The 18,632-nt window shown below is 41.7% G+C and overlaps 1 protein-coding gene across 5 annotated transcripts in view; it reads left to right on the plus strand.

Annotated features, from left to right (window-relative positions):
- The window catches only part of RUNX2 (RUNX family transcription factor 2), a 228,372-nt gene that overhangs the window by 45,616 nt on the left and 164,124 nt on the right, over positions 1 to 18,632 (plus strand). For all 5 annotated transcript variants that reach the window (XM_065055681.1, XM_065055679.1, XM_065055682.1 and 2 more), the window contains one exon: positions 18,277 to 18,560. In XM_065055681.1, coding sequence (XP_064911753.1) covers positions 18,277 to 18,560 — 284 coding nt within the window. The remainder of the gene's footprint in view (positions 1 to 18,276; positions 18,561 to 18,632) is intronic.

The following is an 18,632-nucleotide window of genomic DNA, read 5'->3' on the forward strand; positions in this document are numbered from 1 at the left end:
TTTTACTTGAAGGTTTGCAGGGTAACTTCCAAGGTCATGGTCTGTATATTGCTTTGCTCTTCTCAGTCCGTCTTTTAATTCAAATTTCTTCCTGCACAGTGAACAGGATCTGTATTATTTCTACTACAATTCATCCTAAGAAACTGACAGCTCAGAGACTTGGTATATATACATTGTAGCATCCTTCTTACTACTTCGTGTAAATACCCTATCAGTCCCCTCCACTTTAGATGTTTCCCGTTCCCACCTCTCACATCAGATTCAGAAAGACGGGGCGATGCTGTCGATCGCTGCCAGACTCTCTCCCTTCTGCTCTTGCTTACTATTATGAAAGTAAAGCCAATACCAGCCCAAGCGCTGACAGCAGCAGGGAAAAACACCAAGCAGCTAAGATAATATCCTAGAAAATAAGAGGCCTCACACTGCTGATTCTTGCAAGCCCAGCGAAGTCTCGTTATTGCCGCGAGGAGGATGGCCTGATCTATTCCTTCCTGCTATACATTTTAAAACACCCGGGCAACCCCAGCCAAAGCAGGGTTATTGATAAGCGTTTTCCCAGCAAAAATGAGAATCGAAGCGTTTTGTCAAGTTATGAAACATGCTGCAGTCTTCCTTGAGGCAACTCAAGTTTTCAGCTGAATTCTGTGATTTGCCAAAACCTTACATTAAATTGAGGAAGGCAAGGCAGCATATTGCTGACATGTCTAGGATATGTACCATGCATATCTTTACGTATAACAGAGTTGGTAGAACAGGCTAATAGGAAAACATAGAAAATAGAGAAATTACTATGCCAATTACATATGGTAATTTTAATAAGGGAATTACTGGGATAATACAGTTGATCATGTCCACTATGAACCACGTAATTTCCAGGAGCTTGTGTAGAGGCGGCGTGACTTGGTGAGGTGCCTGAAAAAGCACAGTCAGAATATTTTCTGACAAATTCTGACAAATTGCTGCACAAAACTCTCTTGCCCACAGTGAGAGGTGGCCAGTTCATAAGTGATTGAAGTCGCTGCCCGATGTTGAGCTCGGCTGAGGAAAGAACATTCCCTCCATTACCGCTTCTATAGGTGATAATTCTCAGCAGAGTAATTAGGCAAGATAGATACTTGCTGGCTATGGAATATTAAATCTGTACCAAAAAAAATTACTAGAAGACGTGAGGAAAGAGGACAGGAGCACAGTGTACCTTCTAGTACTGTGCATTACTGCTGGTGAACATGCAATGGCTGATCCCTTCTTGAGTCTGAATTCTTACTATTCTTCACAGACAGGAAAAAAAGTTTTTAAAAATGATCGAGATTTTGTTATGCATTATACAGAACCAAAAAAGGGCACATACAAAATTATTTTCCCTTTTCAGGTCACCTTTCAGATTGTAAGGTCATTATAATCTGTCTCAGCACTTTTACGAACTGGGGTCTGCTCCAACCATAGCTTACAAAGTTTCACTTTGCATAGGCCTGATTTTCTCTGTCATTTGTTTTCACTTTTTATTTCTCTGCAGAACATAAAAAGTCAGAAAGAGATTTTATTTTCCCCTACATAGCATATAATTTACATCAATCATCCCAGGAGGTCAGTACCACTGGGGTGTCATTTAAATACAATGAATATAAAGTAATGAAGCTCTTGCTGGAGTGGATGGCCACAATTCTAGGAGAAAGAGAGAGAGAGAGTTTCCAAAGCATGTGGAGAAAACACAACGGGAGACTGAGTGAATTCATCACACCACAAAAATGTCTCCATCCTGTCGACAAAGTCATTAAAGGAAAATGAACCATTGTTACTCTAGACGCTCGCATTCCTTTGGCATAATAACCTCAGTATAGATGCATTGGTGCAAGGAGAATTTACACACACAAGAGAAAAAAAAATCAATCTATTTAAAAAAAAAAAAAAAAAAGAGAGAGAGAAAGTATCCAGATTATGTAATGAAAAAATCCTCCGTGCTCCAAAGAAGAGACAGAGCCTCTGCAGAAACCACAACTAATAAGGAGCCGTATGCGGTGGTACAGGGCGGTTTCTTTTCCGCTCGCCAACAAGTCAAAGTAAATGCCAATATGGACAGTTCTTTTCAGATAACCCACAAATGATGTTCTCCTTTAATGACACAAAAGTTTCTACCCTTTGCTGATCCATGGCCATTCTGGGTTTTAAGATCCCTTGTTGAGATTTCCCCAGTACCCTTTTCCTTTTCATATTCGTTTACTTCCAATGATTTTTTTCAGTCTCCATTAAAGCAATCTGTGAGGAATTCAGGGATTAGAAAGGTTTGCTGTGTTCAATTTTATTTAATTAATTGGCAAAGAATGTCCAAATAAGAGAAAGTGTCACATGCATACAGTTAATCATAGCATATAGCAGTTCCAGAAAATCGATTGTACTTCTGTGGATCTCCCTCAAGGAAATACCACTTTAAAGCAAACCACCATGCAACCCCTGGTAAAAAGTTAGCGTTAGAAAGCTGCAACAGAAATTGCTCCCTTTATTATAAACTATTCCATGGCATGGCAAAATCCTGTTTGCTACACTAATTAAAATAGAAACGTGCTAATTAAATTACCACTTTTATCCTCAAAACGATATTTGAAATGTAATATGTAAAAATATACAGATTACGTTTATTATTTTTTAAATACAAAAGCACTACATTGATTTAGGCAAGTACTGAAAGGGAAATCTGTCCTTTATTTATTTTTAGCAGCTGCACTGGAACAGCGAGCTTACTCAAAAGTGAGCAGAGTGCTACTGAGGAAACACATGCCAGCGAACACCAAATCCTACCTGTTAATTACAACAAATAATGCTCGCAGACAACAGCGAGCATGCTACTTATCCATCATTTACAAGCACTGAATTCATTTGCTGGCAAATGTCCCAATTAATTGGGCGTGCTATTTATTAGGGCGCTGATTAAAGTGTACTCAGCTATATAACAGTCAAGTATGAAGTTGCCAACTCTTATTCACTCCTGGCTCATATGGATAAAAGCAGGAGAGTAGACCAGCACAATGTGAAAATAATTATGTATTCCGTGCCAAAATGGATTCAAGGCAATTCCAGTGCTTGGAAGTTGAAGACAGGGAGAAACAGAATTAGGTACCACTGTGATTGTGAAGACAGAAGTTTGTGTTGTGTAATCCAGTTGTGACCAAGAGCTTCAACCTGTAGTAGTCATTTTTCAAATGTATTAACGCTGCTCTCGGACGCCAATGCCGTAGACATACCCTTAAGTAAGCAGTATACGAATGAAGTAAAAAATACGATAAAAGCAGAGTTTTGTTCCTGACTGTCAATTCACTTGAAGAAAATCTGCCTAGAAGGGGGTCCTGTTTCCAGCCAATGACACCGTCGGCCACTCCAGTCAACTGCCCTGACTGCAGCTATAGCTTAATTAAGGCTGGTTTAGCGTACGCTGTTCAAAACCATGGCTTCCACAAATGAGGTTGGGAGTTTCCACACACAAGCAAGGAAATTTATGCTAATACTTGTATATATTATCTGATGTAACGCTTGAGGTTTTGATCTCAACCAAGATAACCACCAGAGCAAACCAAAATCAGGATTTGTACAGCAAAGAATTCCTTGGTCCTGGATCATTCTTAATTTACCTTCTTAGCACTGATGCAAGACCTGGATAGAAGACCAACCTAGTCATGATTCATGATTCTATACTGGGGCTGCCTAGCCTGGAGAAAAGGAGGCTGAGGGGAGACCTTATTGCTGTCTACAACTACCTGAAAGGAGTTTGTAACATGGAGGGTGTTGGTCTCTTCTCCCAAGTCGCAAGTGATAGGATGAGAGAAAATGACCCCAAGTTGCATCAGAGAAGGTTTAGATTGGATAATAGGAAAAAATTCTTCACATAAAGGGTTGTGAAGCATTGGAACGGGCTGCCCAGGGAAGTGGTGGAGTCACCATCCCTGGAGGTGTTTAAAAGACACCTAGATGAGTTTCTTAGGGACATGGTTTAGTGCTAGAGTTAGGTTAATGGTTGGACTTGATCTTGAGGGTCTGTTCCAACCAAAATGATTCTATGATTCTATGTTTATTAATGATTTCACAATCCTGCATATGCTGTTGGTCCTACCTGCTTCCTACAATAGTCACAGCATTTTGGCAACATCCTGCATTGCACCTCTATAGCCAGAGATATTCGAGGGTGACCTCTGGGATTAGAGAGCTCCAGCCAAAAGGCTCTCACAACATAAATTAAGTCTTAGTGCAGAATCTTTCTTAGGAAGCTGACTGTGCACAAGAACAATACAGCTCTGAAAAGAGCACCCTGGCAGTATCATTGATGTTCTGGTCACCTAAAAATCCGAGCATTAAAGAGGAGACAAAGCTCCAGTTCTCCCAAGCAAGGGAAAGAGCCAAGGGAGCAGGTAGCAGCTTTAGCTAAACATGGTCCATATGGATCTCAAGAAACTCACTGAAGCAAAATGACATCAAGAGAGATTAATCATCTGTGTAATCAGACTTCCCTATTACTCTTGCTGTCCTGCCTGCCACCATTTTACTGAAAACACCGTGCTGCACAAAATGCAAAACCAAAGCAGCTTAACCTTGGTTGAACTAAAAGTATAGTGATTACTCTAATAATAGTATATATTTGGGCAACTGTGGTATCAGGAGTAGGTTTCAGTTTCAGTCACCTAAAATTAGGTGTCTACATATGGGCTGTGTTTAGGTTCCAATTATAGTCAATGGAAACCCAGTCACAGAATCATAGAATGTCCCAAGTTTGAAGAGATTCATGAGGATCACCGAGTCCAACTCCTGTCCTTGCACAGGACAAGCCCACCATTCACACCATGTGTCTGAGGACGTTGTCCAGTCTCTTCTTGAACACTATCAGGCTTGGGGCCGTGACACCTCCCTGGGGAGCCTGTTCCAGTGTCCATCACCCTCTGGGTGAAGAACCTTTTCCTCATGTCCAACCTGAACCTCCCCTGGCACATCTTCCTGCCATTCCCTTTGGTTCTCTCATTGGTTTCTAAAGAGAAGAGCTCAGCTCCTGCCCGTCCTCCCCTTGTGAGGAAGCTGTGGCCGCCGTGAGCTCTCCCCTCGGTCTCCTCTTCTCCAGGCTGAACAAATCAAGTGACTTCAGCTGCTCCTCATACAGCTTCCTCTCCAAACCCTTCACCAATTTGCCCTCACAGTCAACATGGTCAGTGCAGACAAGAGACCAGTTCAGTTCAACTAAAAGCAGACATCTATGTTTGGTCGTTAGATTTGCTCTCTGGGAGCCGCTGACTGAGTTTGCTAGGCCTGAGTTTAGTTATCTATGTCAGGTAGTCTGGGTGATGTTGTCTGGCCTCCATCTGCCTTTCCAAAGAGTAAAGGGCTTCATGTAGGTCCTGACTTACATGTGCCAGCCCCATGGCAATTTCTTAAGTAGCCCAAGGCATCTACAGTGGCTCTAGAGAATTTTTGGCAAGTGAATTGAGGCTTAAATCAATACTGAATATAATGAGAGCTTAAACAGCTAGCTTAAATGTAAACATTTACATTGCAGACAAACAAATTTAGGTGTCTTAACCTGGAACTCAGCTCCTCTTTAGCTGTCATTTGTCCAAGGAAAATAACATGTATATATAGTTATTGTTTACCTATATTAGATATACAAATTGGAGGATTATGTTGCTTGGAGAAAATTTGCCGGATTCTGAATCCTTTATATCCCTAAGAAAAATACAACTGAGGTCATTTTGCCGTGGAGAGCAGGTGGGATCTTCATGTTAACCATTTCCACATGACATGTTTAGGTTATTATGGACTCCTGTCTTAAGCCTTATGAAAGATAAGTGAGAACTAGCCAGAATACTGAGCTTTCCTCTGCAAAGGAAATATAAGCAGAGGACATTAGTTCTTTCTGGATTGCATATTAATATAATGAAAGTTTTCAAAATCCGTCCATTCAAAACAGTAATTTCTTGAAATATAGGAATAGTGCCAGGAATTTGCATCAAATTACTCCTGGACTGCAGAATAAATAACATCAGCCACAGGTTGCTAAGGATTTAATTTTCTCAGTGTTCTGAAACAAATTCATGTTATTTGACTGCACAGAGCAGGTAGAATGCTGAGTTTATGGTTCCCCAAAACTTTTTATCCCTTAATGTGGGTGCCCAGTGGTGATAATCTGTGTACATTAGATATGAGATACAAATGTATCAGAGAAGCTTTTTTTCCTCTGAATAAATGTTTAAATATTTAGGGCCAAATTCCATTGCTAAACATATGAACACAGCTCTCTTTGAGTTCATTGGAGTTGTGCGTGTGTATCTAAGAGCAGAACTTGGCCCTTAAATTTCAGATTTTAGCACTAAGCTTCCAGTGTAAAATAACGTGTGATCTGTAACGCACAGGAAAGGACTAAAACCTGGTTTTAAAGGAAGGGTACAATTACATGTTTCTGTCTTTCCTTTGGATAAGAAGCAGTGCCTTCTGCAGAGCTCCTGAGAATATTCTTACCTCTTCTCTAGACAGCCTTCCTTTTGTATAAGGTGCTTTTCTGACAGCTTCAGTCATTTCTGCAGCTGGGAAACAGAGTAGGGTACGTTTTAATTTCTTTGCTACTTCTCTCCAATTTCCATTCCGCCAGTTTTGACTTAGCATTATTATGGAAAATATAGAAGCAATAAAAAAATACTCTTAGACTAATGAATTACATGCATCTTTTTTAATTATGAAAAAGTTAAGATGTTGATTTTACAAATTTAGGCAGTGTGTTCAGATCAGCCAAAGAGCATAGACAGACACCCTTTCCAGTGAACCAATATTACATCTGGGATCAGCTAAAACATTTTTACTGGGAATTGCTACAGAATGCCAGAACAGAACTCAACGATCTGGACAAATTCTATTCCTATTCTTGACATCTTTTTAATCCCTCTATTACAAAGTATTTGCAAAGTATCTAGATGCTTCAGTGTCCATTTTATGTATAAGACTCGCATTCGCCCTGCATGTAGGGCCAGAAAGGACAAAGAATGACTGCATGGTACTTGTGCAATGTGTGAACGCCACAGGGCAGGCAGTCTGACAGAAGCCTGTACCAATGTTAAAGAAAATCAAAACAAACAAAAAAAAGCCCCACAAAAACAAACAAAACAAACAAAACAAAACCACAGCACACACACAAAGCACACACACACACAAGGAAAAACAAACAAACATACAAAAGACCCCACAACAAACAAGCCACCACCACCCAAGAAACAAACAAAAACAACCAACCAACCAACCAACTACCCCAATGAACTCGTATAAGCGCAGTGATTGACCCCTCCAAAATTTCTCCCGGGTTTCAAAATCCCTAAAACATTACTTTCTCCCATCTAATACAGCTCTGGATTTTATCATTATCAAAAAATACTCTGACTGTTATCAACTCCGTGAGCGTACTTAACAGTTCATATATTTTAGTGGGTTTTGTGAAAGTCAGGTTCTTGCTGTGGGTTACAGTTTTTGAGGGATGGAAGGCTTCTGGAAGACCTTTTATGAAGCTCACTGTCTACTATAGGTTCTTTTTCTGTGGTAATACGTTAATGCTAATGGCATCCAGCACAGCAGAGGCAGATCTTGTGGAGTTTTAAAGTTTGACAGATGCAATTATAAGCAAGAGTGAGCTGCTGGCTTCCTTTAGTCTTTTTAAAATCATGCATAGATAGACAGATAGACAGATAAACATTAATCCTTCTAAAAATGTTGTTACATTTGTGGCCAATATAGTATTTTATGGAATTCATTGCAAAGGTCAACTCAGTGATGTTCCTTACAAAATAGCATCTTCTTTTATGAGTTTGAAAATAACTTCTGCTTCAGTTTCCTTCCTCATATACTACTTTATTCTTTGTGGAATTTCAAAAGTAAATACCATAGGAAAAGTTCTGTTACAATCCACTTCTTCCATGATGCTTCCATGGAGCTGGTCAATTGTTAAGGGACATCTAAGGAGCAGATACCTGTTCCAGTCTGGTTTGGCAAATGTTTCCTATGCTTTTTCACAAAAGAGCGCAGAAGAACACATGGTGCATGAAGGGGCTGCAAGTGAATTGTATCATCAGCATTGTGAATTGTATCATCAGCTTCCTGTGATGAGAGTATTGATCAATTGCTTATAACACGGCTATTTTCTTCCACTAACTGTTCTATCGCCTTTTCTTTAAATTAGACTGCATAATCTTAAAAATCATCCAGTTCTGAGGATTGGCTTGTGGCCTTGAATCCTGTATTTATATAGATGATAAGTGAAAATGTATTAAAAAAACCTGTTCATCATCTGACATCCTGCAAGTGTACGTCAGCGTAGAAAGTCAGTCCACGCTGATGTTGCGGACTTTACGTTATCCCAGGTTTACTGAATTGGGCCTTTTATAGCATCGATATTTCAGCAGGTGTGCGCCTACCCCAGACAAACGACGTGGTTTTGACAACTGTTGTCAAAATGCCCTCCCACTCTCTGCACATCTCAGAGCGGTGTTGACAACAACTGCTCTTCCCGTGTGCACAAAGTCAACTGAGTTCAACACCTATTGTAACAAATTCTTCTATACATGCTGAGCCAAATCCTACGCAGGCAAGTTGTCCCCTGAGCCCTTGACAGGCGTGATTTGCTACGGTGAGCACTGAACTCACCTGACCTTGTCCTCACCACTGAGGCAGCCATTTCTCCTTCTACTTGAGCAGATCTGAGGATGGAAAACTATTTTTGACACCCCTCATCAAAACCAGATCATTTTTCTAGAAAAGGCAAAGCCCCGGTGACATTACGTGGTGTATGTGCTGAAGTACAATGGGGTGAGTTAAGGACACGGGCTCATCACTCAGAAAGGCACGCACTTGGTTTAAATTCAGAATGGTCTCATAGGTATCATGGTATTTACTAAAGGTTGTGTTGATAATTTCACATATGATGGTCTAAAGAAAATAAGCACTTTTATTGTGTGCGTCTATTAAAGTAAGTAGACTTACTAAATAAGAACAGCCCAGTTCTCCTCTCACACCACTGTAAATCAGGATGGATACCGCTGAAAGCCACCAAGTTGCTTGTGCATAAGAAACACTTTAATATTTCTGAAAACATGGTATGCAAACACTTACCAAAGTTCCTTCTTCTCACTTAATTTTCATTATTGCCTTAGTTATGTCTCCGTTGGATCCGGAGCATAAAATGGGGAGAATGGGAGCAGGGAAGAGACGCAATGGTAGGAGTACAGCCAGGAGAAGAAAATTGCCTGTCCCATTCTCATTTACTCTGAGATATAGAGCAAACAGCTTTCAGACTTACTAAACACTTTGAACATACTGAGAGCTCTCTGTTGATTTCAGATCTGTAAAACGCCATAACTCGCCAGTAAATGTAGCATGCAAGTGTGTGCATGAAGATAACATATTTGTTACAAGAATTATAATTGTCCTGTCATTATCTTTTCTTTCTTTCCTGAATCAGAGTGAATGTGCCATAATCTAGCATGAATCTCATGATAAGTAATGTCAGAAATGGCTGCTTTTTTTAATCTTGGAGCTGCCAACTGTCTATTTTAGACATAACATCACCCTTTACTGTAGCCTTCCACATAAAAGCAACACGAACAGTAAGGTCTCTAAGCAAGCATGAATGATTGGCTTGAAGATTCTTTACCAAAAAGGGAGTTTATTTACTTCACACAGGTCATAAATTTCCTTAGAAAAACTATCAGTGGTAATCTACATGTGATGTTTAGTAAATAGAGCTTTCCTCTGATGCCCTCAGTCCATGTTCCTCAATTGTCAAAAACAGCAGGAGGTGGTTTTCTCGGGCCTAAAAATATGAAATATTCTAGCTCCTTAAAATGGAGTGAAAAAGAAAAGCTGAAAAACTTTACATATTCTCCAGCAAGATGGGCATCTATACATTGAAGTATGAAAGGATAAGGAGAGTAAACCTGAGTAGCAAGTTACCTAAAGGCTGCCTCTGCTTCACGTACGTGAAGCGGCACCTTATCCCATGAAGGCTCCCATTGAAATAGGTGGAGCTGCAGACAGAATAAGGCTTTTCTTGCTTTCTTACCAAGGATGGATAAAAAAAAAACAAACAGAAAAAAAGTAGGAAAGAAAGACAGAAGGTGGGATCTGCCTTTTCATGTAACGGGCTTTTATCTACTCAAAAATAACGCTAACCTCAGGGTGCCAAGCACAGTCTGTTTGAAAGCATTCCAAGGATGGGAAGAGCTGCTCTATCTTCTCCACTACAAAGAGAAGCTGGGTAGTTATGGGAGCTGCTGTGGCCTTCCAAGAAAGATTTCGCATCTGCTTTGCCCCCTCTGAGAACCTCTTACTTGTTCCTCCTGGATACTTCCAGGTTATGTCTTTCTCCTTAAGTTAGAAAAACATTTGAGTGACTTGACTTCATGATGAGTTTTGCCATGGAAGGACTGAAGGATTTCTCCCCTGCTTTTCAATATGTATGCATTTAATAAATTAGCTTAATATTTATAAGATAAACTAGAATAACAGGTTTGGGTGTTAGATCACATAAGCTTCTAGTATCATAATACTCTTAATATCCCGAGGTCAGAGAATCTTATTCACATTGAATGTCTAGTGTTAATGGTGAAGATTTTAATTACTTGCGTTCCTCCTAGGGCCTGACCAGCATTTGAAACAAATACTTTAAAACTTATCATAACTGAATTATGAAGTGTGTTATGAAAGAAATGTCCAGGCTTTGTACGTGACTATTTTTTCTTTTCTATTACTTCAATACCAACTATTTAAAAAAAAAAAAAAATCCATGGAGAATTTTGACTTCTGAACTGAGAGTATAAGCCAGATTTCAGCCTGGAAGGAATTTTTATGGTTGAATTATAGACTTCTAAAAGACACAATTTAAAACTGCGCTGCTGACAGTCATTCTGATCATATTTTATAAGCTACTATTAACTAGGATGGGCCCTGAAAGGAGGAATAGAACCCATATCTATCTGCTGACTCTAGGGTTTCTTATCCTTTCCTCTAAACCATCTCGTGCAGCCCAGTCAGACCAGACTGACTTACAGATCCAGCCCAGTGCTGCTATGGAGGCTTCACAAAATTTAGCTGCCAACATCTCCCTTCTGTACTGAGCACACGTGAGGGAAAACTCAACAATATTTAGCAACTTCTAACTTGGCCAAGTTCGGGTGGATCCTTTTGGTTAAGGGCAACAAAAGGAACTTATCTGATTTTTCCTCCCTGCGTAGTAAAACTTCCCATCTCGACTCTGAAGTAGGGACTGGGATGATTCTAAGAAACTTTAAACTGTTGTGAAACAATGTGATTTCTGTTAAAGCCGATCTTAGAAGCAGCAGAAGTATTTCTGCTGGAAGTTTCCAAAAAAACTCAGCTTGAGGCAGACTCAGGATTGAAAATCTCATCCTGAACAGTTAAAAATTGGCAACATTACATGAATGAAAACAAGGTCTTATACTGTGGTAGACGAGCTTAACTGCAGATACTGCTGGCAGCTTCACCTATAATATTTTTTCTGCCAGATCTTTGTCTTTTATTACTAGAGAGAATCATTCCTGTGATGTCTAATGTTTTGTCATCTGCCCTTACGGCGTGTTTCTGGACTGATGTTGTGTCACCTGGCTGCCAGTTCCACAACAGTTGACTAAGGGATTGATCCCCAAGGTCTTCAGACCGCACCTAATTTAGGGCACACATATATTGTGCTAAAATGTGACCGAGATGCTGTGCATTTTCAGGATTACATTGTGCCATGCTGTAAATGTCATTATGTTCTTGATCCTCTGGTATGGCCTGGCTATGCTTAGTTTATAATTTGAGTGAATTTTCTAGAAAGAAAAGGCAAAAATAGACTATTTTTTTATAGTTCCTCAAAGAGTTGGTTTCCCTTGTCCATTATGTTTATTCTACATGTGCCATTACCAAATGCTTTCTTCTTCTATCACACTCCTGTAGACAGCACCACCTCCTTCAATGTTGGACGTTTTCATTCTTTTTAGAACAAATCTTGGCACTACTTAGTGTTTTTCTATCACTCCATCTTCATGACTCGTGTTATTAACAAAGAATCTGCCTAAAAATTATTTCTGACACTCATGCTACTGAGAATAGATTCACAATGGGAATCCTCACCATTGCAACACCAGGAGAGTAGGGATCTGGTGTTGTGCTTGTGGTTGGGAGCATTAAAAGCAACTTTTCCCACTGAAGATTGACTTAGATCTTGTCAGATCTTCTGTGTGAGCTTTATGGAGCTTGTATCTGGCCTGAGCGCACTTCCATTAGTCTTCTAAAAACCAGCATGCAAAATGTAGGGACTCTGCAAGGTTCCAAATGTATAAGCTCTTTTTAATTGCAAACAGTTGTACCACCCACTTTCCCCACAGTTAGTCCAGGGAACCTGTTTTCATTGAGGTCAACAGAAAAAATAACCGTGAAGTTTCTGGCTCCTGCAGCTTTTCTATATGCTGAAACAAGGCAGGCAGGGTGTAAAAAACTAAAAATAAAGCTCTCATCTTTTAGCGTTTTATCTCTAAACCAACCTGCTGATTTTTTGTCTGAAACCATTTTACTTCATTCTGAAATCAGCTACACAGAAGTTGGGAGGAGGATTAATGGAAAAAGACAAAGTCAAGCTTGCCATAAAAAAAGATCTGTCCCTAACTATGAGGACCCTAATGACTTCCTACAGTTAATTTTTAGTTTGCTTGTTGCAAAGGAAAAAAAAATAAAACATATACTTGAAAAAACAGGCCAAACATTTTTCTAATCGTACTATGCATCCAGGTTTTTACTGCCAGAAAACACAGGCCATACTTTCTCTTCCAAACGCTCTTACAAGACGACAAGCAGCCCCACATTTCTTTCCTTTGCATTGATGACATGGTCATTTGCTGCTTTAAACCTCATTGAAATACATGCAATTGCAACGGAGCGTAAGAGGCTGCAGACAGGGAGGGAAATGGGATAACCCTACGGCAGGACCGAGACTTAAGCTTGCAGTCCATCCTTATTAGAGAAGCAGAAAATAAATCATTTAGGGAAAAAAAAATTAAAAAGAAGTAGTAACTATTTACTTTGTATAACGTGCGTTTTGCTGCGTGCCATGGAAAAGACGACAATTTTTCAGTAGCGACATGGCAGGTTTCTTACCAGCTTTTAGTGTTACTGGTATGCTTTACATATGCAGAGCCCTGCTAAGCTCTGGAGCTCTGAGAACAGATTTTTATCTCTCAAAAGCTATATGGTAATAGTTAATACCCCGTTTATATACTGAAGGAAAACTTGTTAAAAGGCTTGTCCAAGGTCACAGAGCATCAAATCCCGAGACAGAACCCAAGAGTCTCAGCTCTTGGTCCTCACTTCCTACTGAAAATACTGGCAGAAGAAGTAATATTCTCAGGATTATTTTTTTTTAATGTAATCATTTTCTGCCCTGTATTTCAAAGCTTTATGCTTATGTCTGTATCAGGGACTGTAAAAGTGAAAAAACTGTGCATGGTGCTGAGATATTAAATGCTTTTGACTGATTTCAGGACACAAGGAATCTTCCTTTATTCGGGCCATAAACTGGTGTGGGGACACAGTAGTTAAACCACAGCAGTCCATGAGTATGAATGCTGTAGTTACAGAATACATAACCAGAGCAAATAACCTGCAAACCTAGAGTTGCTGCTTGTCATACTTAAGAAAAAGCAAAGAATAGCTGGGCAAACAGTCAATTTACAACCAAAGCGAAAGTAAAACGCTGCCAAGAGACACTGGAGCTTATCTTGCCCTTGCTGCAATGAATGGAAATTTGGGCAAAAGCTTCTCCAGCATGAAGCTTAGTTAAATTCACACATTTTGGCTCGATGCACGTTTTCACGAGTGAATAAAAAGCCTCGAGAAGGTAGATTTTGGAAAGAGAATATTGGCAAGTTCTTAACTATAGTAATAGTTGCTGACATTGCTGTAGTCGCTCTGACTAAAATTATCCGGTACAATAACAAACCCGCTGAACCCATTCATTTATTCCCGTTTCACAAAAGCTATTTACATATATAGAGAAGCTCAAAATAAATTCTGTATTCATTGTATTTACAGGGCATTCCAAACCAATGAACTGGCATTGAAACTATTTATTTAGGGAACATCATCCAGGTTGGAATCTTTCAAATTTGACAATTATTTTTCATCTCGAGCATGCAAGAGTGTGCTAGGCCCGTGTTTTGTAAATGCAACAGTAAACAAACTCGGTGCTCTTTAAAACATTACCTTTTTGTCCACAAGCAATGTAATTATGGCTGTATTCATAATATAGTTTAAGTGAAAAAGCTGGAAGACGGTTGAAATTGCAGCAAACATAGCTGCACTAATGAAAATCCTATTTTATATAGTGATCCGAAGGTGTTTGTTAAGACATGATTTGCAGTGCAAGCACATTTTTTTTCGCTCGCCTCCTGCAATTCTCTAACATCTTAAAATACGACCCATTTTGCAACCGGGGCTAAAATTCCGAGAAGTTCTGAAATAAAACCCGAGGAAAGCCGAGCAGCAGGGTTGCTCTCCCTTCCAACCAAATCCGAGCCAACGTTCCAGATTATATATATATCATAACATAAATTACTATTTCTAAAAAATCCCATCCAGCTTTTATGCAGGTCCATAAACATTACTGGGACTTTTATTAATTTGTCCATAACTGTTTAAATAAAATCCGAGTGCCCAGATCTGTGATCTGTTCCAGGCTGTAGTAAGTTCCTGTTAAATCTGTAAATGTTCAGACGAAAGATATTTTTGCACGGAGACTGAAAATCAGCTGCGCCAGATACCTGAAACTTTGTTAGGGCGTTCAGTGGAAAGTTTTATTTCGACATTATAAATAACCATGGACTATTTTAAGTGACCTTACCCTGGTAGCTTCCAATAACTTATTTCAGTTTATCCTAATTAACTTTTTATTTCATTTTAGTGGGAAGAGGGGCGACTGTAGAACTTTTAGTGTAACTAATTTAAAGTGGAAATGTATCTTCTTGTTTGAAATGAAATAAATCACGATTGTCAGGCTTATATAGTATTTGGATATAAGGCAACCTCTTGCCTTACCTTAGGGATGGCTTTAATGGAATATATAGAGGGGGGGAAGAGAACCTATGGGTTATTATATTATGAAAAATATGTTTTCCATATTGTAACTATGGCTTATGAATATACTAGGCCATGTAGGCGACGAGTAATTGTCCTTTGGAAATGCCTGTGGCTACTTTTGGGGAAAAGCAAGATCCCTATGGTTGCCGGAAAAGCGGGACAACCCCAGGAGAGGTTTGCGGTGTTACCCGCAGCGATTGCGTTTTCACAACGGGATAGAAAACTTCCCACAGCTTTGGAGCAGGAAAAGGAAAATTAAATAAATATATATATATATATATATAATTGTTTAAAAAAAAAGGGGGGGAAAGGGTTTAAAAAAAAATAAAAACAGGACATGGAGTGCTGCGACAGTGGGTCGGGGGGGTTCGTCCCCATGTCCCCGTGGGACAGGCGGAGGAGCGGGGGCACAAGGGCAGAGCCGCTGTCGCCGCGGGTCCGGGCGGGTCGGGGGCTCCGCGGTGCGCGGAGCGAGAGCTCTCCCCTGTGACCGAAACTCAGATCTTTTCTTCTCCTTCTCTCCAACCCCCCGCGGAACCGGCAGCGCTGAGCCCGGGGCCGCCTCTGCCCGAGCGTTCCCTCTGTGCAGAGCCGGAGGTTTGCGCTCATGGGGGAGCAGGAATTTGGGGGAGAAGGGAGGAAAAGGCGGCCAGGAGGTACGCGGGGCGCAGCGGCTGCCGGCCCGGCCGGCGGAGGGCGCGGATGATCCGCGGAGCGCGGAAACAGCGCCGGGGGTGTCTCTGCACCCCACTACACCCCCTTTCCCCCCCGAGATAATATACGTGAGGCCGCCGTCACGTCAGAAGAAACCCGGCTTTTCTGCTGGGTCGGAAAACCGGACTTATGGTTTGTAAAAGCTCCATAAAAACGACAAATCTCTTCCCCCCCCCACCCCAACACAGACAGACAGACACACCGCCCCGAGTCACACACAGGCGGCGAGCAAGGAGCACACACGCAGCGCCGACTTCGTACAAGAAGGTGGAAGTAGCAAGTCGAAGTAAAGCCTTAGAAATTAGAGGGAGGGTTGTGATAGGTTGTTATCTGCGCTGGGAGGCGTTTACACTATTTTACTATTGGGTATGTAAATTGTTTTTAATAAGATCTGCCCTTTTTTTTTTTTCTTTTTTATTTTTTTTTTTTTTTTAAAGGGAGAAAACAAACCAGACTCCTTTTACCTTAATAGTCTAAGGGGGGTTTTATAGCTTTCATTCATTCAAGGAAATGGTTTAGGCTTTAGACTACCGGAGACTTAGCAAAAAAAAAAAAAAACACGAAAAAAAGAAAAACAACAAAAACCAACCCTTTGGCACCAGATTATTCTTACTATTATTTCTTTTGCAAACAAGATTTTTCATGCTTTTTTTTTTTTCCTTTAACAAGCCCAAAAGTGTTAATGGAAAAAAACCCGGAGAGAAGCGGAGATCGGAGACCGTCTCCTGCTCCCCCCCTTCCCCGTCCGCGTCCCCCTCTCCGTGGGTGAGAGCGACTTCAAGTTTCTCCTCCTGCGGGGGATGCACATTGTTGTATTTATTTTGAAGGCTGCAGAAGTCTGAGGACTGAAGCACCACGTGCTGCTGACTCTCATCAGCATAATGATCGCCTTAGCCAGAGAGTCCTGTATATATAAACCACAAAAACCTAATCATTAGAAATCCCAGCCTCCAAAAACCACATTCAGGACAAAAAAAAAAAAACTGCGGCGCTTTTTTTTTCTCGGCTCCTTCATCTTCCCCAACCTCAGCTTCTTGGGACCCAGAAGAAGTTTGTTGATTTGGGTTGTTTTGTTTTTGTTTTTTGAAACCCGATTTTTTTTTCAGAAAGAAAAATAACCGAAGCAAACCGACATTTTAATGATTTTTTTTGCTGCTGTTGTTCATCAAGAGCGGAAAAAAAATAGATTTGTTAGCCCGTTCAACTCAACGGACTTGGATCCAGCCGCGACTTAATTAAAAGGACCGGACTGCACCGAGGCTGCCTTTTCCCAGAATTTCCTTGGTCATGTTTTAGAAATCAGCCTAAGGAGGGGTGCTTTGCGGTGGCGTTTTTTTCTCCAGCTGTGCTCCCCGCTTTTTTTGCCCTGGGAATCCGAAAGATCAACTTTTCTTAAGCCCTGATCCTCTCAAAGGAACCGGCTAAAGACTTTCTTTTAATTATTAGTCGTGTGACTTCTCTCCTCACCCCAGCAACCCCAATCATTTTATTTTTTCCACGCCGAAATCGCTTCGGGAGCGCCTTTTTTTTTGCTGGAGGAGCCACTTTTCCCAAGCCCCTTCCCGAGCTCCCGCTTCCTGAAGCCAAAGGCAATAAAGCGGGGGAGCCCAGCGGCTCCTCTGTCCCAGCGAGACTTTTTTGTTTGCTCTTTTTCTCTGTCTGGAGGAGGAAGATTTCATCGGAGGAAATCGGGACGTTCCCCTGAACACCCCCCCCCTCTCCGGCTTTGAGAGTTAACGCTCCTCTTCTGGCAGCCGCCAACAGCAGCAGCCCAGGAAGCTTGAACCAGCAGCGAGTTTTCCTTCTCCCGAGACAACCTTTCGCAAATCCGAAAAGGAAAAGAGGACTTGGGAGGGAGGGGAAGAAAAAAATTAGAAGGAAAGAAACTCAAGCACTTGAGGGAAGAAGCGGTGGCTAGAAGGAGGGAAAAGAGCAGAGAGACTGTGCAAGAAGGAAGAAGGGAGGAGGAGAAGCAGCAGCGTTTTGCAGCTGGGCAGAAGCCGGGACCATGCAGCTTCCAGCCGGGCTTTGCTAAGCGGGGCAGCCCCGGACCCAGCAGCGCAACTTGGTCTCCTCGCTGCTCCAGGCGCCCCCAGACCGGCATCGCCCCCCGCCCCGTCCATCTTTCTTAAAACGAACCCAAACAAACAAACCAAACAAACAAAAACAGACTGAGATTTTTTTTTTTTTGCGTTTAATGCGCTCCTGTTATTTTTTTTCCTCGATTTGCTTTTTTTGGTCCTTTATCCTCACCCCACCACTTTTTCATTCACCCCTTTTTTTCGCTATATATATATAATTTTTTTTTTTACAACCCCCACCCCCACTACACGCCTCCTCCAGCGATCCCCCTTACCGCTCCCCCCCCCCAACCCCCCCGCCCCCCAATTCGCTAACTTGTGGCTGTTGTGATGCGTATTCCCGTAGATCCCAGCACCAGCCGGAGGTTCAGCCCCCCCTCCAGCAGCCTGCAGCCCGGCAAGATGAGCGAAGTCAGCCCGGTCGTAGTAGCTCAACAGCAGCAGCAGCAGCAACAGCAGCAAGAAGCGGCGGCCGCCGTGCCCAGGCTGCGCCCCCACGATAACCGCACCATGGTGGAGATCATCGCTGACCACCCCGCCGAGCTGGTCCGCACCGACAGCCCCAACTTCCTCTGCTCCGTCCTGCCCTCGCACTGGCGCTGCAACAAGACCCTCCCGGTGGCATTCAAGGTGAGACACCCACCCCCCCCCTCCTTCCCGTAGCCGCCGCTGCCCGGGGATGCCTCCCCCCCGCGCCCCGGG

The sequence above is a fragment of the Columba livia genome, chromosome 3 (genome assembly GCF_036013475.1).
Source record: "Columba livia isolate bColLiv1 breed racing homer chromosome 3, bColLiv1.pat.W.v2, whole genome shotgun sequence".
In the NCBI taxonomy this organism is placed as follows: domain Eukaryota; kingdom Metazoa; phylum Chordata; class Aves; order Columbiformes; family Columbidae; genus Columba; species Columba livia.